The sequence below is a fragment of the Ambystoma mexicanum genome, chromosome 6p (genome assembly GCF_040938575.1).
Source record: "Ambystoma mexicanum isolate Mex_15411 chromosome 6p, UKY_AmexF1_1, whole genome shotgun sequence".
Classification (NCBI taxonomy): domain Eukaryota; kingdom Metazoa; phylum Chordata; class Amphibia; order Caudata; family Ambystomatidae; genus Ambystoma; species Ambystoma mexicanum.
The window spans coordinates 1,331,473,295-1,331,499,529 of record NC_090935.1 but is presented as its reverse complement, the minus strand read 5'-3'; the positions used below and the strand labels follow the sequence as shown (position 1 = coordinate 1,331,499,529).

Genomic DNA, 26,235 nt, shown 5'->3' with positions numbered 1-26,235 from the left:
CACAGTGGATTGACAGAAACCACGAAAACTACCCAAAATGCACCAGTCTCTGCGTAGCAGCGTCTTGTGTGTGCGCTTGTTTAGGGATAAATCGAAAGCTGAGCTCATAACTATGCAAATGCACATCCTTATAAAGCTCCCTGCTTACATCAAATTATCGAGCAGGAGAGGGCGTATCCAAACCACCTCCCCTCTTTCATCCTTTGCATAGTCATGTCATATCTGTACACCAATAGTGTTTTTGATCCAATCCATACGTGCTTCCATAAGGACACTGCTTCGGCCTTCCAGGATTCCTCGTATGGAGCTTGACAAATGGTGCAAAACAATTGCCAAAATACCAGTGAGGATTTCAAGGTGCTACAATAGTGTTAAGAGCAAAAATAAATCGGTTTGACCCCTTTGCACTTGCCTGGTACTCCTGAGAATGCAAAGTGCTTCTCTCCCATTTTCACTGTCCTTTAGATTTAAGCACCCATGGAGAATATATAAGACGACATCCTGGCGAATCACCAATGCTGATTAGTCACATCTAGAATTTCCATTAAACCACAATCTGACGCTTGTAATTTTAATACTGTCAATCTTCAGAGGATATTATAGGCCTGCTGCTAGACATCTAGTCCTGCTCACTTGACGGAGGATCTAGCGAGAGCACTAGAATATCCCTGGAGTTGCTTACTGAATAGAGGTACAAGCAAATGATGCTTCAGGAAAAAGGATAGCCAGTTTTTCCTCATGTCAAACCAGTACACTTCAGATCACAGTTCTCAAGTCCTCTCAGCCATTGAAAATTCAGTCAACCCACTGAAAGTTAGCAATCCAAGTACATGAGGGGCTGTGTACTGGCTGTACTGAAGCATTATCTCTTGGTTATCAGTAAGCCATACACTGAGCATAATGTATGTATTTGGATCCCTGCTGTAGCTAGAGAGGGCATGCTGGGGATTTTACAAGGACTCCTCCAGTCACTGGACACTGTATGAGCCCCCTTTACCAGAAATCTTTGACACCTCTAGGTTCCGCCTCATCAATTTGTAGATTCTAGTTGGGCTCAACTGGGAGCATTCCAATGCTAATGTCTCAGCCATTTGCCCCCTTGGCTGCTTTAAAAGAAATCTTATTTAAATTTGCTGAGGTTCTTTCTGTCAAGTCATTTTGTGATGCCATAAACCTATGGCTCAGGACAGCTGTCCCACATGGAGAGAAATGTAACCATCTGCTTGCCAGAAACTGGTCCCAGGGAAAAATAGGTTCAAGGGACGAAAGGCTGCTACCAACCTGAAATTAAGAAGGGAGCTACATATCTCCTTCACTTATAAAACACATTTTTGTCTCCTTTCGTAATGAGCTTGAGGGAAAATCAAATTAGTCATCATAGGTAGGAGCACTGTTGCTCTCCGAGTAGCGCATGCCTCCTCTCCCCCAGTCGCTGGGTGCACAACACAGTATTGGTACTTTTACAGCCCAAGTTCACCTTGCACAAGGCAGGATGTACTTTTGGCTTTTGTTTAGTTGGGTTCACTCGGCCAGCCCGAGATTGATGGAGAGACGCACTGCACTTTCATGACCAAATCGCTAGCATATCTGGGTGGCTGTGGACTGTCCCTGGCCTGTGCAGCTGACCTTTCAAGTGATCCTCCTTGCCTTAGGCAGATGGCTGCCACTTTGGCGTCACCAAACAACACAAAGGGTGGGGCGAAGAAAAGTTTCTTTCCAAGGGACAACAGGGCCACTCATTTGTCACTACACTGGTCTGCTTTCCATGTTAAAGGTCACACCCCTTTGTTGAGATCAAGACTATTTTGACAAATACCTGACATACAGTTGGAGTTCTATGGAAATGGGCATTCCCTTACCTTTTAGACTGATATGAAGTACTGAGTCTTACTTGACAAGAAGACATTGGTATCAGATGAGGACCACAGAATTCGTTTTGAGGATGGATTACCCTAGTGCTAGGTTTTTTTAGGACTCTCTACTGGTTTAGAGTTTTGGGTAGCCAACTTTAGTGGACGAGGTCCACTAAATCTTGCTAATTCAGACAAGCGTTTAGGCTGAGACTTGGCAGTTCAGGGGTTTGGTGCAGTGTTTCCGTTTCACAATCATTCGAAGGTCTACAAAGTACAAGCTTCCATTTATATAAAAAACATTAAAACACAAGAATATAAAGCAAGGTTTAAACACTTACAAAGCAGATGCCCCCCCCCTCCCCATCTGAAACGCGCACAAATACACACACTTCAAGTTTCAGTTTGTGTAACAAAAACCTAAAGTTGAGGGGGGGGAAAAATGTAACCAGTGTTTTTAGGTCTTATATTTCTTTTCATAAAACAAACCAACACATTAGAACTAAACTTCTCCAACCCTAGAATCCATGTCTACAAAGTTCAAGGTAAGTTAACAGGTCTTGGATATGTAAAGTTTACATTGTAATAGACTGTTCGAGTCGTTTTATAAAATGTCAGGGCACGGATAGGATTTCACACGCAGGACATTTTACTTTTGACAGCTTGACCCTGGACAGACCTTTAGTTTTGGTTGGGGAAGGGGTAGAGGAAACACCTCCTAGAATAGGGATAGTGAGGCCTTTTCCAAACCCCTTTATTTTATTTGAATAAATATTTATAGCCAAAGTCTTGAGCTCACTATGTCCACGTGTTATTTCTGGCTCCTCACACTACCCAGTTGTTGGGGATGTTGTAACCAACCGGATGTTTATGATTCGCCTCATTGTTCTTCTAATAAAATCGATAAATATTTATTTAAACAATTTTGATAAAAGTCCTTCCCTTGCTAAAGAAAATGGGGATGAAGTTAAAGAAGGCTGAACAAGCCAACATGCAGGTGCATCACAAGCAATTAAAGAAAGCAAAGTTCTTTAGCTGTCCTCTCCCAATCCCACCACCCTAGGGGAAGACCAAGAGGGGTGAGGGATCCTTCGTCAGAACTCAACCGATCACAACCAGGCAAGTAAGAGGTAGGGTTAGAACTTTGTGCACATTAAACCCCATGGAAGGGGGAAGAAACAGGTATGTACATTCGCCCCCTGTACTCCGATTGCATCAGAAATCACCAGAGGCTACTGAATCTGCTGGGCCTACTTGCTTCTCACCTCGGTTCCGATATCCAGGGGTTGCTAATGATTGTTTTCACCAGTCCATGTATTAAGCAAGCAATCAGACAAAGAAGCAGTGCTTCGCTGGGACAATTGCTGAAGGAACTGCAGGTTGGCTGCAACGAGGATCAACAGGTCTTCAGCAAGATGCTCCTCTTTGTTAGGGAGATTTATCATTATTGTGCTTCATCCCCTTTCCTAGCGAGACACCCCTGCATGTTTTGCTGGACTTATAGACCTTGTTCTTTTAATCCTGAATAAGTGGAGCCTTTTTCCACCAATTCATTCGTATGGGTGCCGTCTTTTGGAACTCCATTCTTTGTATTCTACCTGTACTATGGAGTCTGTCTGCTCCATAGCTCTTAAAGGCATCTGTGTTTTACTACTGCAGCACACAGCTCCTTATGGGCAGTGTTGTTGGGAACCCTGTAGGTCCTCCTTTAATATTAGTTTTCCTATATCCCTTAAGTCAACTACTTAGTTTCTCTCCCAAAACTCTATAGTCTGTGAGATACACACCACCTTCAGTGGAGTGCCAAAGGGATACTTCGTATCCTCCTTCTCCCTGCTCCTGTGACTTTTTAGTCAACTAGACAATCCCATAGTTATGGCTGGAGGCAGTGGCCGTGTTCTACCAACTATTGTGTATTATATCGCAGGCTATGTCCATAGCCCCAGTAGTGCACAATAGGGCTCCCAAGTACCAACTTGGGGCCTCCCTTACTTTTTCACCATTACTAGCATGTTGTTACTCGTTAGCCCTTATACCATTCAGGGACAGGGGTCTGTGTGTGCAATTTTCCTTTGGCGACTCAAGAGTGTCTGGGCATGCAGGAAGTGGGAGAGGAGTCTTCCACCCCTGTCCCTTTGTCTGCCAGAGTGCCTGAATAAGACCAGCTCCCACAAAGGGTCTGGCTTTCCTGATTGGACAGCCAAACGCCCATTTCTGTTAACTGCTGAGAGAGATTGCAGAGGAGTGTGTACTTGGACTGTATAAAAGGTGAGGCTTCTGGAGTGTAAAGCAAGTCGACCACAGGAAACAGAAGTAACCGAAGACGACCAGAGATGCCTGCAGACCCTTTGCAAGACCGTGAAGCGACCACTGCTGTCCTGACCCTGTTTTCTATGCGACAGAGGAGCTCCTATGAGGGCAACTGCTTCCCTTTTGCTGGTGGGAACAACCTGTCCGAAGATGTACTTTGAACTAAGCCATCACCCAAGGTCCTAGGAATTTCCAGAGCTGCGGAACCCCAATACCCAGAGACCTGCTGCCCATTTCAAGTGCATAGCCGTGGAAAGGCCGAATCATTCCAAACCTGTGCTGAGCCCGTAAGGACACTCCAGCGATCCGATCCAACTCGCCCAGACCCCCTCACCAGAGTGTGGGACTGCAGGTCTTTCATCACAAGACCAAGGAATCTGGAGGTCGGGTCCAGAGCTGCAGCCAACACAAACACTTTCTTCAAACTCGAGGTACTGTGGGGAAAAAGGTATTGCTTACCCGATTCCAAGAAGTTGCTCCAGCGCGTTGGAGTGCACGTAGAGTTGTCCAGGGCAACACCCTCTTACCTCTGACCCAGGGTGCTGCTTGTGTCCTGCTCAAGTCAATTTTTAGGTCTCCTTTGTCAGTTGCTAACTTGCTGCTTCAATAACTCTAGACACTGGACCTCTTCATTACTCGCCGTTTGTCAAGACATCAAGCCCTCTCCATACTGCCATTAGCTAGGGTTGTGTTTTTGGACTAAAAACAGTCTCTAGAACCTTGACCTAAGTTCATGTTGTATTAACCACTTATTTTCCTCCCTTTAAGTGACTTTTCTATATGTATTTGCAGAGTAAATGCATTACGTATAACCTGTTGAAAACCGCATGAGTGCGCAATTACCGATAATACAATAACCTTGTCTTTTCCCGTTCTAACGTTGCTACAAATGTAACCGTGAACAAACACAAAAGTGAAAGTGCCCTTTGAAGTGTATTATCTAGTATTCCTAAGTGTTCTAATGTTACCGTCTGAAGTAGTTAAAGTGATAAAAGGAGTAAATATAATAAATATACCTCATGTGCCTCTTTGCTGTGCCTGTCTAAGATTCAGAGTACTTACCTACAGCTCACATCTTCCTCTTAAGATAAGCCTGGCTGCTCCAACACACTAACAAGGCCATGAGCTAGTACAGACGGATACTAAGAGTTGGAGACCTACAAACCACTCGGATAGCTTACTACAGTTTTACTGCCAGTAGTACTTTAGGAAAACTCCCCCAACACTATTCGATGGGGATTTGGCTCCAACGACTATGTAGAGTACAGCTGCAGCAGTCCTGCTTTTATCCTAAATTTAAGCTAAAGCCCCCCCCCCACCACACAAAAGAGAAAGGGATAGCGCACCAGACTGTTAAAGGGATGTGTGCAATGAAATCAAACTAGGAATTTCGTAATGGGGGACACAATCATCCCCCTGCACCAATAGCCATAGGGAGTGATCAGTTACCGTCCTAAATACATGAGAAAAACAAAAGAAAAATGCTGGGGGCTCCATAGATGTGGAGGGTATGGAGCAACAAACAGAACATCTTTCCTAACAGGGGACAGAGAAGGAGGGCAGACAGACAACGAAAGAATTTGGTTTACTAAATCCAAACGGAAGGAACTATAAGTAGAACTAGAAAGGATGATGCCAAAAGAAACTGAGGTAATGGGTGCTTTGACAAAATAAAGTCTATGACCAAAGGAACGGAGTTGCACAAAGTGACTTCATATAGTCCAAAAACCATAGACTGGAAACGCAGGGATAAGAAATAGGGTCCCAATTCCGCTGGACCAAAAACTTGGAGGGCATAGATCTGACAAATTATCAAACAATGGCCACATACCGTCAAAAAGCAGAACAGACCTGTGATAAAAACAGATTATTAAAATAGCTGGAAAAAGAAAAAGAAGCCCCCTCTACATTCCGTAAACAAAAGTAGTGGGACTAACCACATCGCATTCTGCCCCCCACCCATGCCTGTACATGCACCAAATGTGCTGAGTGGCAACGTGTTTGGTTTTTATTCCTCTGGCATTTTATATACAAACTACATGCTTTTCAAATTGTAAGAGGAGGAGAAAAACGCATCCAGGCCACTATGTCTGCCCACCTTTCTCTTGCCCCCCCCCCCCTATGCAACTTGGTGTGTTAACACACACACAAGAAATGTGTTGGTTACCTTCTAAAGTATACATTCTGTTGTGTCAATCACCTCTACCTCAACTTTAAAATCTTATATACTTTTCTGGCCAAGCAAGGAGGTCTTAATCGCTTAACCCCTTTTTTCTTTTTTTTTTTTACAGAAAAACGTATTGCCACAAATTGGACGCTTACTGACAAATATTTGGATTACATATGAAAACCTAATCTACCTCTACTGCACCATAATGTATGTGCCCTAATCAGGAATTTTTACGTGTAGGAATACTTCAGTGTTTATAAAAGAAAAAATTGTTGGGCAAAATCAAATGCTTATTTGCGAACCAACTGGCCCGCACCACTACTTATCGGCACAGTGATTGCCACTAGCCCTACTAAAACCTAGGTACCTACTGCATGACATTCTTACATGTCCTAGTGCTGACTTCGTCACATACACCTGCGTGCCCATATCTCGAATTGTTAGAAAAGGCCAAATTCACTGTTATATTACAGCATTATGGCCTCCACCCTACACTATCACCATGAGTCAGGAATGCCACACTGAGCCTTCTGGTTCTGTGTCAAACCCTATCTCACACCCCTTGCCTAACAGTGTTCAATAATCCTACCACCACTCAATCCAAACACTTTGGTGCCACAGGGACTGAAATCACCTCCCTCGCATGTACCTTATCAGATAGAAATCTTAAACTTCGTACTAGACTCGCCAGATTATACGACCCACTGAGAAGAACCATACCACCAACTAACCTGAAAACTAACTACCCACACAAGTCAATACAGATTGATATTACAAACGCAACACAAACTAAAAGATATAAGTACAAGACTATGGACACCAACTTATCCAGTCCTAGTCAGGGCATCACGCCAACGGAGGCCCCACCACTTAAAGGAGTGCTTCTCAACGCGAGATCTCTTGTTGCCCATGCCCTTGACATAGCAGACTTAGTCACAGAAAATAACCTAGATTTCCTGGCGGTAACCGAGACTTGGTTACATAATGCAGCAGGCCCTTCACTCATGCTAGCCATCCCAGAAGGTTACACCATAACAAGACAAGACAGAGATGGCTCTCGAGGTGGCGGAATTGCCATCATTTCAAAATTGAGCGTTTCCCTTAGAACAGCCCCCTCTCAAACCTTGCAATCCTGTGAAAACCTCTGTGCTAAATTCCAGATAAATAACACACAATCCCTCACCATCCATTTAATATACAGACCCTCAGGTCCTCTTGGAACCTTCGAGGAGGATCTACACAGTATAATTACGAACAACCTCAAACAAACCTCTCAGTTTCTCTTACTAGGAGACTTCAATTTAGGCTTTAATGATCCCACGGATAAACAAGCTTTTAACATAGCCAATATCATCAACGCATCAGGCCTGTCTCAGAAAGTCAGTAAACCCACTCACTCAAAAGGGAGAACACTGGACTGGATAGCGGACTATAACTGCACAGTCTCCATTTCCTCCATCTCTCCCCAACCATGTGACAGATCACTCACTTATAGCCTTTAACTTATCAACACTCATACCCTCTCCTATGGTCTCACTGCTAGCGCCACCCTGCCTAAACAGAAATAAAAAGAGTATCACAGTGGCTAAAGTTATCCCTGCCAACCTACCCACTCTAACTTGTCTGACAATCTAGATCCCAGCACTTTAGTCCAGGAATATAATATCATGCTCAACACATTAGACAAAATTGCCCCTCTCAAGCTTAGAAAAAGCAAACCAAAGGCTCACCTCAACAAATGGTTTACACCTCAATTAAGAGACCTACGGCTTTTAAAAAGAAAAAAAGTGAATACTCTTGGAGACTATGCCCTTCAGTCGAAAACAAAACTAACTTCCATCTCCTCACGAAATGAAGTATGCCTTGCTAAAAGCAATTCCTATGATGAACGCATTACCAATTCCAACTCTAATATGAGGGAACATTTCTCCATACTGAAAGAATTAGAGTCGCCAATAGCAAACCCGATTCAGTTACTAAGGACAAGTCTTGGTGTGCAGATATCCAACATGCGCTAGCAAACAAAATGAATACGCTCCAAAACAAAATACAGCAAAAAAAAAAGATTTGCTGAATCTACAGAACATCCCCAATACCTCGTCACCTAGTAACTCTTTCGAGGCGCGCAATAACAAATTTCATTTTTCCAAAACTGCTCCTTTAGAGGTAGAAAAAAATCATACTCTCGCTCAAACTGTCTAATTGTAAAGGTGGCATCTGCCCAGTACAGTTAAAGATGAGGCCAGAGACCTCTCACCATGCATTTCAAAATTGATTAATGCTTCCTTTGCATCAGGCACTATCCCAGCTAACCTAAAACACTCCTGGGTGCGCCCACTCCTCAAAAAACAGACCTTAGATCCACTCATCCCGACCAACTACTGCCCTATTACCACGGTACCATTTTTCCTAAAAATATTGGACAAAGCCGCCTATATCCAGATACAAAAACACCTTGATCTGTATAACCTCCTAGGAGCTAGACAATCTGGCTTCCGCCCACTACACGGAACGGAAACCGCCCTAATCGACTTAAAGACCCAAATTGATGAGCTGACGGATAGTGGAGGGACAGCACTCTTGCTTTTATTCGACCTCTCAGCTGCATTCGACTTGGTCGACCACAAGGTCCTCTGCAGACACCTGGACTCTGCCCCTCATTTCTCTCCTGAGGCCATCAGATGGTTGGAATCATTCCTGGGTGAGAGAACAATGAGAGTATTCTCCCCATCGGCTGCAGCTGACCCCACCCCCATCCTGTGGTGTTCCCCAAGGCTCTTGCGTCTCACCAAATTTATACAACATCTTCACCAAACCTTTGTTCGACGATCTGGCCCTTCTGGGTATCACCTACACTAACTATGCAGATGATACACAGATTCTCCTCCCACTTTCTGGGGATCATACTAAGGACACAGAGTTGGTGAATAGAGTGTATCTCATAGTTCAAGCATGGATGGCCACCCATGGCTTGTGCTTCAACGACAAGACAGAGCTAATAATCTTGGGATCACACGTAAATATTAACAAATTAGGCCAGGAATTCTCCTCCTTCAACATCAACGGAAACATAATCAGGGTCTCCAAGGAAGTAAAAACCCTTGGCTTCTACCTAGACTCCACTCTGTCATTTGACAAGCAGGTAAAATCTCTGGCCTCCACCACTGCCTATACTATAAGAGCTGGTAAGCCATTCCTCGCCAACAGTTGCATGATCCTGGCTAGAGCATTAATTCTCTCCAGGATCGATTACTGCAATGCCCTCTACAGTGGTGCTAGTAAAACTACCATCCAGAAATTACAAACGCTACAAAACAATGCTTTGCGAGCAGCGCTTGGCATAAATAAAAGAGTACACATCTCCGCCATCAGACTCCAACATAAATGGTTATCTACAGAGAATAAAATGCAGTTAAAAATGATCTCCCTGACACACAAAGCTTTAAAAAATGCCGCCCCTAGCTACCTCATGAACAAAATACACAAAAGAACTTCTATCAGACCAACCAGAGTTGCCAACGCCAACTGCCTAGTAGTAGCCAGATTCAAGCTAACCACTATTGGTGGCAATAGCTTCCCAGTGAAGGCTGGTAAAACTCAGAACTCACTACCAAACAACCTCAGAGTAGATCAACCATACCCACTATTTAGAAGGAACGCCATCCAACACATCTCCAATGACCACTAGTCACCCTACCTCCCTAGCTGCACTTGCCCACCCTATCTCCAGGTCCCGACACCTGATACTGCTCCTACTCTCCTTGTTGAACTAGGACAGGTTATCAGTACCACTTTTGTGTAATTTACCTTGTTATTCTGTGATTCCTGTACATTACTATAATCTGCAACATTGTAAACTTCGCATTCTCTTTTGCTGCGCCCTGCTATCCACGGGTCTGGAGCGCATTAGAAATTAATAAACAAACAAATAGATTTAGAGTGTCTGATAACTTTACCTTTTGTTGAAGTCGACCTGTATGGAGTGGTCAATGACCAGGTCAGCAGGACAGATGGGATTGATTTTCTCCGGGTCTCCTCCCAATTTTTTCACAGCATCACGCATAGCAGCAAAATCCACCACGGCTGGCACGCCACTAGAGATTGGAAAACACTAAGCAGTTAGAAACCGTGCTCCAATTTAAACAAGAAAAGTAACATTTTAAACAAGCACGAGCAAACCATCAGTTTTGGCATGGGATAGGTGTTTGCCAATAACAGTCATAACGGTACTACCCGCCCATAAGATTGCAACAGCTGGAAACTTGTGTAATTAGCAGTACCTGGTAAATACCCATCTCATACCTATACACAAGCTTAAAATGTTAGCTTTGTCAATTCATGTTTAACAGGACTTCTGTGGAAGGCACACAATTCACACTTGGTTAAGACAATTACATCACACCAGGAGTACATTTAAATCAACAATTGAAACATTTTCACAGCAGACTACTTAGAAAAGCCATTGGCAGGCCAAAATCAGATGTTGCTGCTTGATCGAGATAGCTCAAAGAGATCCCAGAACGATTTGTTTTGGGCAGAGAGAGAAGAGGGGAGCAGGTACTTGTAAGTAATGGTGATGTAGATTAGCCTGGCCAAGGGCAGTCAATTGGTGATAACTAACTAAACACCCACACACTGCGTTTAACTCTTCACACATCCTCTCCCTCCTAGCTGTAGTCGAATGCAATAGTTTCATCATTCTGACTGGTGCCTCTACCTCACCATCGTCGGTCAGGACACGTTTGCACTGATTGTAGCATCACGTGGCGTATTTGAATGTCGCCATAAACTGGTTCAGAGCACAAGGAACGAAACCAGTAGGTTACACAGTGTACCTCTTTAAGCGCACATAACATACTTCCCTGCCAAGTTTCCCAGTCCATGCGTGACACCACGAGACTGTTAGGGAGAATTCTCAAAAATTTGCTAATTCCCTGCACCTTAGAGACCCCCAGCAACTTGGCTGGATTTTGGGGACTTGATTTCTTTTACCTGGAGAGAGTGTGACCCTTTATCCCACTCTCGTGTATTTTGATATGTGTTTTACCCTTGCGTTTCCTTTGGTTATGGAGTTTAACCAACTCCATAGGCATCATCCTTTTCATTTGTGTCACACAGCACCCTCAGTGCAGTGACACAGGGGAGCTTTTCAGGCTTTCCCAAGGTTTAACTACCTTCTCTGGGATAAACTACTGTTTCCCAGAGTAAGTAAAGTGAAATTTACTTTGCTAGTCTTTTAAATTCCTACAGCCAGCACACCCTATCTTGCAATAGAGTGCTGGAGGGGTTAATAAGTATCCCCTGTGTCTAAATACTCATGTAGCATTCAAATGTTACCGTTTCCTCTTAGAATGGCTGGTGGCAGTTTTACAACGAACTGCCATGATTTTTCCCAACCGCAGACTATTCGTAGCTCCGGTAACATTAAATCGCGGAAGCCATGTTTTTGAAGATGGCGCCGAAGCCTCCTTTGTTAAAACAGGTCACGGTCTTCTTTTTTCGCCATTTTATTTCACCATTTCTTTGTGGAAAGGTCCTTCGAGTTTTTCTCTGCGTGCCAAACCAGGTTTAGTCCCTTTGTTCGTTCGCCTTTGGCGGGCTTCTGGAGTGACACCTGCCTCTGGTTCCAGTGTATCTAGGGTAGGCAGGAAGTGTGGGAGGTACCCGAAACTCCCTGTGCTTAGTCTCCTAGCAGACCCAAATGCACTCCGATTGGCTGGCTGACTTTCCTGCTGGGTGAGTCGCAACTAGGCTGGAATGAATGGGAGAGAACTGAATAAAAGGAGAGTCTTTTGGCTTGGAAGGTAGAGTCGACCACTGGACGAAGGAACCGAAGAAGAGCTTGAAGAGGATGGCTGCTGCAACTCCTGGACTGTTGGTTTGCCCGGTGAAGCACTGCTGCAGGTCCGAATCGCCAAGTTCGCATCGACATAGAAGCCCTGCAAAGGACGACTTCTCCCTTTGAGTTGGTAGGACCAATCAACTCCCAAGTAAGCCACCTGGACACCCATCTCGGAGCTGGTGGAATTTCCTCAGAGTTGCTACAGGAAACCATAGAGCCAGGGAGATGGACACCAGATCGTGTGCGTTGCTTGTAAACTGGCCTAAAGCGGTTGGAAGATCCTCCGGACTCAGACATCGGACCGACTGAGCCTGACCCCCTTTAGCCGAGTGCAGGACTTCAGAAGCAAGAACAGTCCACCTTGACAGCCAGGACCAGAGTGGTTACCAGTGCAGTAGCTGAAAAGCTAAACAGCCACTGAAAGTTTGCCAGTTGCAAGCTGTTGACAGTCCCAGTGCAGTGCAGCAGCCCCCTGACGTCCTCCCCCTCTTGTCCCCACGACTGAGGCCCAGGAACAGCAAGATCTGCAGGAACTGCCAGGAACCCAAGTAATCAGCTGCATCTTTTTCTTCATTGTAAGGTACTGTTGAACAAGACAGAACTTACCTCTCACGGTGAAAGTGCTTGAAACTTTTGCAACTCACAGGCCTATTCAGTTTGTGACCAAACATAGGATTCTTCTTTGTACAAACTACTTCTAACAACTTGTGCAGAGACTTTTTGGTTTACTTACCAGAATCGCTTTATCCTATCCAAGACTTTAGCCCATTGACTTTGGCCTAGCCTATTGAATTGAAACTTCTGGTGAACTCAAAATATTTGCACTGTCTAACAATAATTGTAGTCTTTTATGTTATGTTCTGATAACCTTTGCCTTTTACTACTCTTGAAAAGTATTCGGAATGGCAACAGTTAGATATTAATGTCGACAGCACCCTAGTTATTAAAGTCACCTGCCGGTGTAGGTTGTGTCTCTGGGCCATCCCAAAAGGGTCTTGTCTGATTCAGAAACGTAGAGTGTACAGTACTGTAGTAGATTTGTGTTTTACTATACGATTGCCTCCTTCTAATGAATGTTTAATAACTGACTGATAAATTAATAAGTATTTTTCCAAGAAACCGAGTGTAAGAGTTTATTTGAACACCTGCGATTGTAGACCTCTGTGTAAAATCATTACTGCTCACATTCCCCTCTTGAGATAAGCCTGACTGCTCAACATGCTACCAAAACTGTAGTACAGACTTATACCAAAGGTTGGTTTGCTTATACCTGTTATCATAGATCTATGTAGTGTTCCCAGAGGGCACTGCATACAAACTTTGCCTAACCGAGCCAGTACTGGTTTTTGCTTCCAATTGCATGCTGGAACATTTTCACACTGCAAGGTGGGCCTACAAGTTCCAGCATGAAGTGCAAAAAAAACTGGACTGGCTTAAAGATTCTGCATTGGAACTGGGAAACTTAGCAGCTATGCACATTATTTCTTTGTTTTTCCACGGTCCATGCACTGCACAGAGATGTTGAAACTGGTTACACATGAAAACCATTCATACATTTTACTGTGCAGGGTACACACTACAGCGTCAGTGAGAGCACTCGTCAAGACAAGGCTGAATATATACAAACTCTGAATTGTTTGAAAAACTTGTGTCCGATGTGCAAGCTCATTTATGCAGTGGGGTGACTAAGGCTCTGTCTAGTCCAAAAATGTTACACTTACAAAACAGATTAGCCGTTCATGTCTGAGTGAACCCGTATCTTCAAGTAGATTTAGTCTGGGCTGCGATTGTATGGTTCTATGGCCAAAATTCAAGTCTGAATCCAGGAAGGTCACTGGCTGATGCACAACTGGCTTTCGTCTGGCTACCATCTAGTATCCTCAGAACCTGCACTGGAACTCTTGAATTTTGTTCTTTGGCCTTCTTCATGCCTTCCCTTTCATGAAACAGAAGGAGTCCTGCAGCTGTTACAGCAGATCACAAAAGGAGGCATGTATCCTGTGTAGTTGTGCAGGCAACGGAAGACCAGAGGACAAATCCTGAAGAGGCCTAGCGACCATTTTTGCTGCTGTCCCAGTTAAGCCCTGCTGGACTACCTGAGCTCAGAAAACCCTCGCTGGTGCTTTGACCCTTTGAACCAGTCTATGCATTTTCACGATCCTGCAGCCTTCGGAAGTGTCCCTGGACCACAAAGGGACTGGCCAACTCCTTATTTGGCTACCATGCCAGAAGCATCATTATTCTGCCTTTTTGCTCGGAACCTCTGGGGGTCTCCAGCTAGCATTACAAGTCGCCTTCCTGCAAAGTTTCAGAGTCCAAGCATCGACGGATCATGTTCTGGAAGGCTTTGTTTGTTTGTGACTGGTGAGACACCAGCTGTCGCTTATGTGGAGAGACTGTCGCTGGAACGGGCAATTCCGGGTCTAGTACTGTGTCCTGAAGAGCCCTGCATCAATCACTGATGCATTTCTTAGCTGGAAAGGGTTGCACTCAGTTCATGGACCCAGCCGGAAAATTCTTGGCTCCTGGGCATCTTCTACTGGATCCAACAGTGGAAAAACCTACATCCAAGTTCTTTTTGAAAAAAAATCGGAATAAGGGGGATGAGTAGTCGCAAAACTTACCGGTGCCCCGCTCTCCTCCATTATAAAGTTTGTTAACAACTTTGATTTATATTCCATTCCACTTTAACCGTTTGGTCAATAAGTATTTTACTTAGCTATAAGGCCCTTTGTAAGTCTTCTGGAACAATCTTCACACCCACAGGAACATAACCTAATGCTACCCCATCTTCCGATGGTGAACCTTAGGGCATAAGGCCCCATTCAACATAGGGTTGGACTCAAAGTTGGGGCTTCCAATTCTGTGGACTGGTTATACAATTTCTTACTTGCCTTCCCTTTCAGGTGTAATGGTGAATTGGAAGCATTGCACTAACCAACTGTGACTGTATATGCGTTTTAAATTTAGAGTGTTGTGTGATAGTATTACCTGCTGGATTCATTTTGTTGCGTTTTTGGGTCCATAGTATTTGTGTACATACTAAGTGTAATCATTGTATATTTCACTGTGTGGACTCATTGTAGGCCCCTGACCCCACTCCCCTCTCCCCTCTCCTGAAATTGAGCCTGGACCACTCTCCATGCTTCCCTTGATTGGGTTTGGCTAAACGAACTTCAAGAGTTCCCCAGTTCACTATAACTAGGGTGGCCTCCAGAAATCTGTCCAACAGGCCAGATTTTAGAAATCCATCTCAACACTATCCATGAACGGATAGTCACTGCCAGTTTGAATGTGCAGATACTTGCCATTGGTGTGCTTGGACAAGCTCCCAGCCCAAATCTTGCATAAAAGGAGGCCTGCTGCAGCCATTTGACATATCGTTTAAGCGAATCACTCTATGAAGAAGAGGAGCAGTCCGTTAACAACCCCAGCAACTGATTAGCATCAACTCCAGTGAAGTCCCAGTGAAAAGTCTGCATCTCTGCCTGATCTCAAGAAGACCCTAGTCGGTGCTTCAACCCCTGAACCAGTGGCAACAACCACTAGACCCGTGCTTGTGGATCCGAGCATTTGAAAGTGTCCCTGGACCAACCGGTGGACTGACCAGCTCTCTTATGGGCTACCTCGCAGCAGCAGTTGCAGCTCTGAGTGCATCCTTGGAACTTGGAGGATCTTCAACTTGTTTAACAAGACACCTGCTCTTACATTGTCAGCCTTCTTGCATCAACAGAAGGTCTGCTGAGCTAGCTACTTTGTTCATCCACTAAAGATTACCTGTTGCCTCCAGACCATGGTGACCCCCATTACAACTCATACTCCTTGCTCCCTGGAGGTGTTCTGGGGTTGTCTGCTCTACAGAAGTAATATTTTCCTTATTTGGATCTTCTGCTGGAAGGTGTCTGATTCCTAAGAACCTCGACCGAAGTGACATCTGCACCAGCGACCCCTGGGCCTTCCTCGATGGGACCAAACAAAGAAGACTGTCCCCATTGTAATCTGGAAAATCACTAGTGGTCTCTGGAGAAATCCGAGTCGGGGGGTGGGGGGGGGGTAAGTTAACATGCCTGTCTCTGACCCCCTCCAATGTCCATTGGGTAAGATGGGCGTAAAGTCCTGTTCCTAAACTAATTTTTCCTGACTTTGGTCAGTGTCGGCCTGGTCAAGGATCCCTTCCTAGGCCTACCCTAAGAATTGGGATTGAGTAAATTGTAGATTTAATTATCTGAAATCTGAAAACATTCTCTGGCTCAACCTAAATCAAGCTTCATCATGAAAAAGAGTACTTAAATCATATCAAGAAATTGAATCAATACCCAGGAAATATCCCAAAAGCAAATATTTAAAAATATATATATATATGATTGACATACTAACCAAAACAGAAGTACTGCTTTAGAAAACATGTGCCTCTAGGCCTAAAAAAAACAATGTAATACCATATGAGACAAATGGCAAAAACTCAGTGTTAAATTGTGAAGGAAGCCTAGTAAGACATTCAAAACCTGCCTAATTAACTATGAAAAGTTATCATTTATATCTACAGAGCATGGAGAACTTTATTACATGCAAGGCATAAAATAAGCAGTGTCGTGTAGCAATTTGCTATTCAATTCTTTAGGTTTACTAATTAAAATGATACTTGTGTAGCAACACTAGCTATTTAAATTACCCTTTGCAATGAAAGCACAGCTCACCCTGCATTCCTCTAATGCCCTCAGGGCGCTCTCCACCCTTTTTTCTCTGTTCACTTCAAGTTCAAAAGGGGCTAGTTTTTTGGGACCGGACCCCCCTAATAGAAACCCAGTCGCTGATTTATATGGCCGTAGGTGCTTGGCCCTAAAAAAAAAAAGAAGCTCTCCATTGCATCTCAAGCTATGCTGCTTAATAGGAGCTTTGAGGCCAAGGTGACTCCGGTCTTGATCTTTGGTGCAGAGGGGTTTCTTTTTACATCTTACAAGGTGTGGGCATCGTTTGAAGGAACCTTTTGGAGAAATTGGTAGAGACTTAATTTATTAACTATGAGCTAGGCCTCATCTCATATGCGGAAATGATTTGGAAGTCGCATCTTTATTTCGCAAATGCCTATTGGCGGTTGTTGGCTTACAAAAATCTGCAAACAAAACTAAAATATGAAAATACTTGCAGTTGTAAAAAAATTACACACCTCTGCTCTTGTATGCAAGTGGTGGAGCTGGTTCTTGCAAAACCTTCTTAATTAAAACCACCAGAACACTTGTAGAAGACCAAAACAAGCAACCTTTCAGCTGTTGTACTAGCCCCCACAGGTATAGCCGCTTACTACATAGGAGGTGTAACTTTACACAGGCTACTCCTCCTCCCATTAAAACCCTAAACAAGTTATATTACAAATCGTCAGCAGAAGCACGCAAAATTCTACGGCAAATGAAAGTCCTCCTAGAAGATGAAGTAAGCATGGTTTCCAACCTAATGTTTGGTTTAATTCATCTAAAAATGCAGGACGTCCTAAAAACTGAATTAACTCTTTGGAGGAAAGGAGGAGACCTACAGTTACCAGTGAAAGGACAACCCATAAAAACATTAGGACACAAAGAATGCTGTAATACATTTGGCAGCATTGGCAATGTCAATCTGTGATGTAATTTGCCCCAGTCTGCAGATCTAACATATAACCACATTTTAAAAAGGATCCAACATATGCTCACATTTTTTAAAGCATTAGAACTGGTCTACTTACTGAAGACACAAAATCATCATTGAAAAGTAGACTAATACATGAGCTGCATACACAAAACACATCTAATCCCTGATGTAATGGAACAATTAAGTCAACTAAAAGAAATTGAAGCCAGTGTGCCCTAAATGCCAGACCCTAGCGGCAGACTCCTTTCACATATATTGGGACTGCCCCTCAATCACACAGTTCTGGACGGAGGTGGCCGAAACGTTAAGTGATATAATCGGACTCCAGATCCCGGCCACCCCTCTGAAATACCTGTTGGGAGATATAGGGAACATCCCGATCAAAATACGGCGACTCTTTGCAGTGGCGAGTATGGTTGCCAAGAGGAATATCCTCAGAGCCTGGAAATCTAAGACACCCCCCACTCGACAGGCTTGAGTGAAGGGTCTAGTATACGTACAGGAAATGGAGCAGTCATATGCCAGCAACCTAACAGCCGCCAGCCGACCAAATGATATATGGGCCCCATTGCGGAATTACTTGACACCGACCCCAGACTCTTCGGACGACGAATCACTCAACTCGGATCCCGACCCATGAGGAATGCCCACATGACGAGTTAGGCTACCAACCTTGGAACTGAAGTACTGGATCACTCACACTATCTGACCCAGACTGCTACTTGCCAGACGAGGTGCTCTCCCCTCAGAACAAAAGAACTATGTGTATACTGAAATATGTATGGTGCATTTGTATTGTATTGCATATGTCAGCAATAAATAAAGAAGTTAAAAGAAAAATGCATGTGCTTATTGCCAATCCTTGCAAGCTGTAACCAATTCAACGTAATAATGCTAAAAAAAAGATGCATGAATAGTTCATATCAGCTCCACAGACAAACAAGAAGTGCATGGCATGGCACTCCCTATGTGTCGACAAGCAACAGCACGACTAAATAGCTGAGACAAATGTACCTCAAATACAGCTGGACTGGAAAAACCAACTGTGCCTAGACTGCAGTTATTCTAAAACGCAACATTGACATAACAAGGTTTAGTCAATGGAGCAATTAGAACAGTTGTTGGCTTACAGGAATATGCAAATGAAACTTAAACAAAGAATTAAAAAAAAAAAACAGCATGTTTCCTTAATTTCAAAGAAATGTACATATGCAGAGAACAGTTCAGTCTCTTGCATATGCTGTCACTTTCCACAATGTCTAACCCTCGACCATGTACTTGTTGACATTGGCAGCACAGTCTACAAAGAAGGTATGAGTTACGTAGCACTTTCATGAAGGCATACACTCAGTGGTCTATTCTTACTTAAAGGGGTAGTTCGGTCAGAAATGTTACTGGCCCAATCAACCAGGCATGTATTTTAGAGCTTACATCAATCGTTCATTAAAAAAATTCCAATGCAAATTACCAGTTTTCTCCTCACTTTAACATATGCGAAAACAACTGTTGGGTACCACCATCTTGTGCTAATCTTATCCATTGATCCATCACCCTAGTTCAAGTGCCCTTGCAGCACTAATTCAGATCGCCCGCCCCACCGCTGACATCACTAGACGCTCACAATGAGCTCCACCTATTTTAATGACGTTAGTGGGCAGTGTACCCAGTCAACACCAACATATTAACGTTATCTAGCGTAGAACCAGGAACATAAACACGCATCCACAACAGACGCAAAAAGATAAAAACAGTTTATTTTGAAGAAAACAGCAATAGTTGGGAGCGTAACAGGTACTTGTAATTTTGACAAAACGCTGAAAAGAGGTAGGTATGTCAGCGAAAACATGGGTAACTTTTTTTAATAGAGGTTATAGCTAGCGAACATCACATGGTTCTCATTTTTTTTTTTTTTAACAGTGATCTTATAATGCAGATTCCGCTCATCGATCAATTATCAGCAGTCTGTGCATTCTTCACAGAAAATGATCTTCCATCACCGATTTCTAATCGGGGAACATGGCATTCCATTACAGAGAAGAAGAAATGAGTGGTTTAAAATTTCAAATGCAAAACTTTCACATCCACACGTTTTCAGAACCTATAGGTTGCCATATTGCTCCAACTGCAAAAGGACAGATTGGTGTCCGACGATCGTCCCAGATAATGGTCATCACAGATACATTGTTGATCATTGTCCAATTGCGGTTAAAGAAGCCGTTGACCAGTAAACTGTACCCATTACAAGTGCATATATATAACTATGGAAAAATCGCAAATGCAAAAATATATTTCAGTACCGAATTTATAATTGTATATACAGTACATATTTATGTTAAGTATCAATTTAAGTTAGAATTAACACGTACAATGTCTATTATTTGCATCAAATTGAACATTCATCTATCACAACGTAAATCATGTAGCATACAGTACACCTGCCATCCTCACTTGCATAAATATTTAAAGCTTTGGTTACATTGTGTCTTGTGCTTCCATTCTCCCTATGTGACAGATGACCAACTACTTCGAAAAACAGATCTCAGTAATAGGAACCAACATTCCTACATAAGCTTTAAATAAGGTGAAACTTATCACTTCATTGAAGATATCCGACACATTTTGACCTTCAAATTGTTACTACGGTGAATTCAAGGATGCAACCCTTCATCCAGCGTTCACAGCGTGTCAGACAGTTTCGTTTTTTGGAACACATGCCACAAAATTGAATATTAATGACAAGCTGTGCAGTGAAAAAGAAATTTTTTCAAATATCCCATATATGAAAATATTTACTCCCATTTCAATGGTATCAGGCCCACAACATATACGTATTCTTTCAAAGATGACTAGGCGAGGTGCAGACAGGCTTGGATTTCCCTAGACTTCAATAGGAAAATGCCCGGAAAGACACTTTCTGAAATAAACAGAATTCGAATATAAAAGCGGTGGGTTAAACAGGAAAGAAATGAAAGAAAATGTAAGAAGCCCTGCTTAGTTAAATGGGCAGAGCAAAGAGAAAATAAAGAGATATGTATAATTTAGCCAGTAATAATTGAATGTCAGCATATTGCATTTTTAAAAAGGTGTCATGTTACACAATTAACACTAACATCTGTAAAAAGTTAATTGTTGCGATTCTCACTGCAGTTCTGCTTGTACAAAAAAAAAAAATTGTTGCCAAAAGGATTCATTATCTCGGATCTTGAGAAGTTTCAAGTGTCTTTTCAAGTGCAAACAATGTTGTTTATTAATGCTAGTACACTTAGTTAAGATGTTTAAGGTTTCTGGTTGAGTTACTTTTACAAACCCGACAAATGTTCTGTTCTTTGGAAAAGATGTTTCATCGGGATAACACCTCTTTAGTGGGCCACAAATTGAGTTTGAATCTCAAACAATATTTCTGAGAACTGGAGAGGGACATTTTGCTAAATATGCCTCAATTGTGCAAAAATGTTTGTTATCGAAAGGATTATTTTTGAAGTCATATGACTAGCCTTTTTGTCATGTTTTAATCCAGTCATGCTGTAAAAATGTCTGTTGGCACGGGAGGGATTTTATAGCAAAAGGTCAACTGGTACATCGGCTTCAGCTAATGGGATAAAAACAGTCTCACAGCAAAATAAATATGTTCTGATGAACATACATATGTGGCTAATATGTAAAGGAGATGATTAGCTAATAGGTTTTCTGCATAGCATACACAACTTCCATATATACAAACAGTGCAGCAATATCATGCCCATCTCATATCTAATCAACGCCATTGGTGTGGAGTTGTGTAAGCATAGAAGTCTCCAGAATTTACCTTCTAGTTTCAGTCAGAAGATCTCAGGAAGGACAGACCTGGTTTCAGCACCATATAGAATCTGAGGTACAGCTTTTGGATTGTAATAGGTTAGTAGAGCAATGCAGGAGAATTTACCATACTTGGCATGTATCATTTTGGCTTGAGATGCAACTGTGCACATTTTGATCTTGATAGAAGCCAAGTAAAGAAGATCTGCTGCCTGTTCATTTCTATTAACGACCAAATAGATGTACTCCTACAATATCTAGGGGGCGGCCAGCAAGGACCAGGTTAAAGATTGTGTTACGATTTTGGATTTGGTGCAACACATGACTACATTATTTAACAATGACATCTCAAGCAACCTACTATTCCATTTATTGCAAATGAAATCAGTTTCCAAACGCTGTGCAGAAGCTTGAAACTGTCTGTTATGTGAAGAAAGCCACATATTTGAATCTGGAAGTCAACCTTTCAACAAGTTCCAGTTTGGGAGGGCAAACATTTTTTGCAATGTTCTGTGGCATAGACTGGGCCCTGGAAACAAAATCTGTATCAATTCCATGCCTTTGCATGGCCAGTACCTTCAATGTCAGATCTTTCACAAATTCAAAATACATCTGCAGGAAGATTGGCTTTGCCACCCACTGTTTACTTATTTTGATAAACCCGTAACGAGGCATCTCGAACATTCCTGCAGTTTATGCTGGTTACCTTACAACGTGCTTGTTGTGTGCTAATACAGCCAGTCTTGTTCTGGCCTCTATATCGTATATGCCAAATTGCAACCTTTTAGGCCTGTACTTTAGGCACATATTATGGAACATCTCCAGTGTGGCAGAACTCCGAGTCTCCTCTTGTCTCTTGAAAGCGTTTTGTCGTACACAATCTTCTCAAGTGCTGTGCGAGGAGGGGAGCCTGGAACAAACCACCTTTTCTTATGCTCCTGCTCCTTGCTTAGTTGTCCATGTGCACATTTGTACGGTTGAGTGCATGTTAGAACAATGGTGCATCAATGAACGCCATTTTTTCAAGCAGAATATCTGCAGACCCATCAAAAGTATTTGAGATCCACCAAAAATGGTTGATAGACTGACCAATTTAAAATGTTTTGTGTAGCCTTTTCTTTTCCAGCAGCTGTAATTAATAGATCATATTGATGCTTTATGTCTGGGAACTGCTCTTGCATGGCCTTAGCCACTGAGATGTAAGTTTCAATGGCCATCAGGTCTATTTGCATTCCTCTGGATTGCAGAAGTTGAATGGATTTAATGAAACCATATTTTTCCATGGCAACAAAGATGTAAATTCAGATACTTGCACGATGACTGAAGTCACTATTTTTTGGTTTCCATGTCTTGGAAGTGGAAAGTGCAGTATTTAACAAAAAAACCTGGACTGTCACACTGTCCATCACCGACAAGCCAGAGTCTTTTGCCAGCGAGAGCATTGACATCTGTATGAGTGTCCATGTCTGGCTAATAGCAGGCAACAAGAAATAATTCTGATATTTGTTGTACTGTTTTTTTTTTTTTTAAGGATCTAGAGTCCCACAAAGTTAGAAAAACATGAAACTGTACTGTATGTTAATCCGCTAAACAACAAAGCAGATGAACAGAGTACATTTCCAGCAGGCACTTTTCCAAGTATAGTTTGAGCAGACCATGAAAATGAGTTCTGATGGTATACACAGCTACCCTTCATCTTCAGGTCAGTGCCTTCGACTACATGAGTAAACTTCACTAATGGCTCCCCACAAATCCTCCTATGAAATTTATGATCACCTTTAATCATTTTCATAATCTCAATCAGGCAGCAGTTGAATACAATGCATTTTGGTTCCTTTAATAGCCAATCGTCCTGAAGTATACTGCTTTGCGATTGCATGGTGGTGGATAAGCCCTCAACACTAGAGTGAAGTCCACATCACAAGCACAATCATCAATCAGAAGCGAAGATGCTTCAGTTATTTCTGGGTGGGATGTTTCTGATTTGTCGACAATTATTGGAGAAACAGGGACATCGTCTGTTTCTTAGATAGCATTTTATTTAGAGGGTGTGGATAGGGTGAGCGGTTCTGCAAGCAATTCTGAAACATCTTCTGTGTGGTCTGTTTAATCTGGGTGACGTTGTGTGCAGCAACAATGGATCCAGGGTTACTTTCCATGGTTCACTGCTGACATTCAATTCAAATTCCGGCCACTGGACATCAGCATCACAACCCTGAATCTTACGAGGACCGTGCTGAGCAGCCTCAAAATGTAGCTGTTCCCAAGTGACAATGTTTTGGCAATTAACATTGTTAGTTTGTGTAAATGTCTGAGTCTTTATGCTACTCTTCTTCCTAGGCCTCTAATCGAAGAGAAAAAAAGCTTAACTTATAGCACACATACAGAACATGTGAATTACAACATGAAAATGTAATATCAATGAAATAACTGATACCTTCATATCACCGATACAATTTTCCTTGAAACTGTCAAACTGGATTTGCCGACCACCAGACCAAGTTGAAAAACAGCATTTTAAAATTGTATAAACCTTGATATTTGCTCTTCCAGTTAAAGAATCATATATACCTACAGATACATATCAAGCTGTCACTATGGAAACCATTACAACATATTAAATATTACATTACAATTAAAATGGATTACTGATATTTTACAATCTTATGTATACCCCTTGTCTATGTGCTCTTCAATTTCGCCCGCTTCAGTAGTACATTCCTTGTACATAAATTCGAAGAACATCGATAACATTGTTAAACAATTGAATGTTAAAATCTTTGACCTCACAAAGTACATCTTGAGAAAAAGTGGATTTAATGATAGTCTTCCTTACAATACAAGTTAAACTATGTAAAAAGATATGGTTAATCGTCCCATTAAAATGTATGAATTAGTATTAGTCGAACACTGTGTATGTAACATTTTAAAAAGACATTTGTACCTTAAAACCTCCTTCAGAGTTGTTGCAAGGAGTTAGTGAGAGATCCTGCAAAACATCGATTAAATTGTGTCCCGTTTAATGCATTTTAATGTTACTTTGTTTCAACTATTCAGTTTTTCGCTAAGCAGCTAAAGTTTATAAAGAAAAACATACACCATTCATATGGTGAAAGGGTCTATGTTATTCAGTGACAAAATACAGTTGTCTGAAGGTTTACTTCCATTTTTGCATGCGATTCTGTGATAAATACATAAAGGTTGTGGATGGAATGCTTTGCAATTTGTTGACGGTATTGCAAATTATCGAAAATATTTTTTATGTCAATTGTAAAAAATATATTGTCAAACAATAAATTATCACTTCTCAGACCTCATCCTCCAGACCAGTTGCAGACGAATAGTACGTTGAAGTTCCAGGCTCCGCCTTTATGAAAGCAATTGTAAAAATAAAGATGCAACATCAAAATAAAATGCATGGAAAAGATGGTTGATATTGACAGAAGAGCCTACAAGCCAGTCAGTATCAAAAGATATTATACATAACAATAATCAATATGTATTAAGTTGAACAAATCCATATTTTGTATAGTTGCATCTGAAGGAATATTCTAAAAAGATTACTTGAAAGGTGAGCAAGGTCGTTGACGACTCTGGAATAATGGTCGATGTAGCATTGCAGTCTTTTAAAATCGATGTATATATTCATACCATTGTTCAATAGAAAACAGACATTACCATTATAATTTAGACAACAAAAACTATTTAAATAAAGAGTTTGTGTGCAAGTTGCTTGGCCTCACCACTAGGATGTTGGAGGTGTCTGTGGTTTCCGCCATGGTAACGGCCTAATTCCATAAGTGCAGTCTATGCAAAGACAGATGTGGTAATTTTCAAAGAATTCCTTGTTTTTAAAGGACGCAGTGGAACTTTGAGTATCTCTAAAGTAGGGCTACACAAAGTAATTAAAGTTCAAAATGTACAAACCACAGTAGATTGTGTCATAAAGGAAACATGTTTAATAAAATATCAATCGAAATATTCCCCAAAAACTGAAAAACGTTCATTATGTTATCTGTTCACAGACTATTTCAATATATTGAGTGGTCATTAATAAAGACATTATACAGGCACATTTATAAAATGGTAAAAATACATTAAAATAATTCAGCGTTCACTACTCACCTGAGTCAGCGTGTGCTGAAATTCAGTTGGAAATGCATTGGGGAGTAATTTGCGAAGGTGTCTGGGGTGATGCTTTTTCGTGTACTGTGATTGTTCGTACATATCTTCTGAGAAGTGCATGCTGCAGACGTGGAATAGATTGCCCCTCACGTCATCCAAGACATCCTTGGCTTTGCTTTCAATTTCGGGCACTGGAAATCCACAGATCAAGAGTAATTTTCTTGTTAAATTTAAATTCTTTGGAAATACATGCAGGACTTTACTCTTGACCTTTAGCATGGCTCCTATTAGTGCAAACCAAAACAAGACTGCATTGCTGGATTATCCCTATGATCTGTTAAAGAAGTATAAATAAAGACTATTAAAAAAAAGTATCACAGTGATTAAATCAAACATATTGCTTTGATAATAAAAACCAATGTACTTTATTTAAAAAAAAAAAAAGGCACCCAAGGCAAACATGCATTGAAAACATGCACTACGAACGTTTACATTTGGAAACAATTCTATGTTATGTG

At 42.0% G+C, this 26,235-nt stretch overlaps 1 protein-coding gene across 7 annotated transcripts in view; it reads right to left on the bottom strand.

The window, feature by feature from the left end:
* The window catches only part of ACO1 (aconitase 1), a 792,824-nt gene that overhangs the window by 567,010 nt on the left and 199,579 nt on the right, over positions 1–26,235 (bottom strand). For all 7 annotated transcript variants that reach the window (XM_069625992.1, XM_069625995.1, XM_069625996.1 and 4 more), the window contains exon 4: positions 10,287–10,424. In XM_069625992.1, the coding sequence (XP_069482093.1) occupies positions 10,287–10,424 (138 nt within the window). The remainder of the gene's footprint in view (positions 1–10,286; positions 10,425–26,235) is intronic.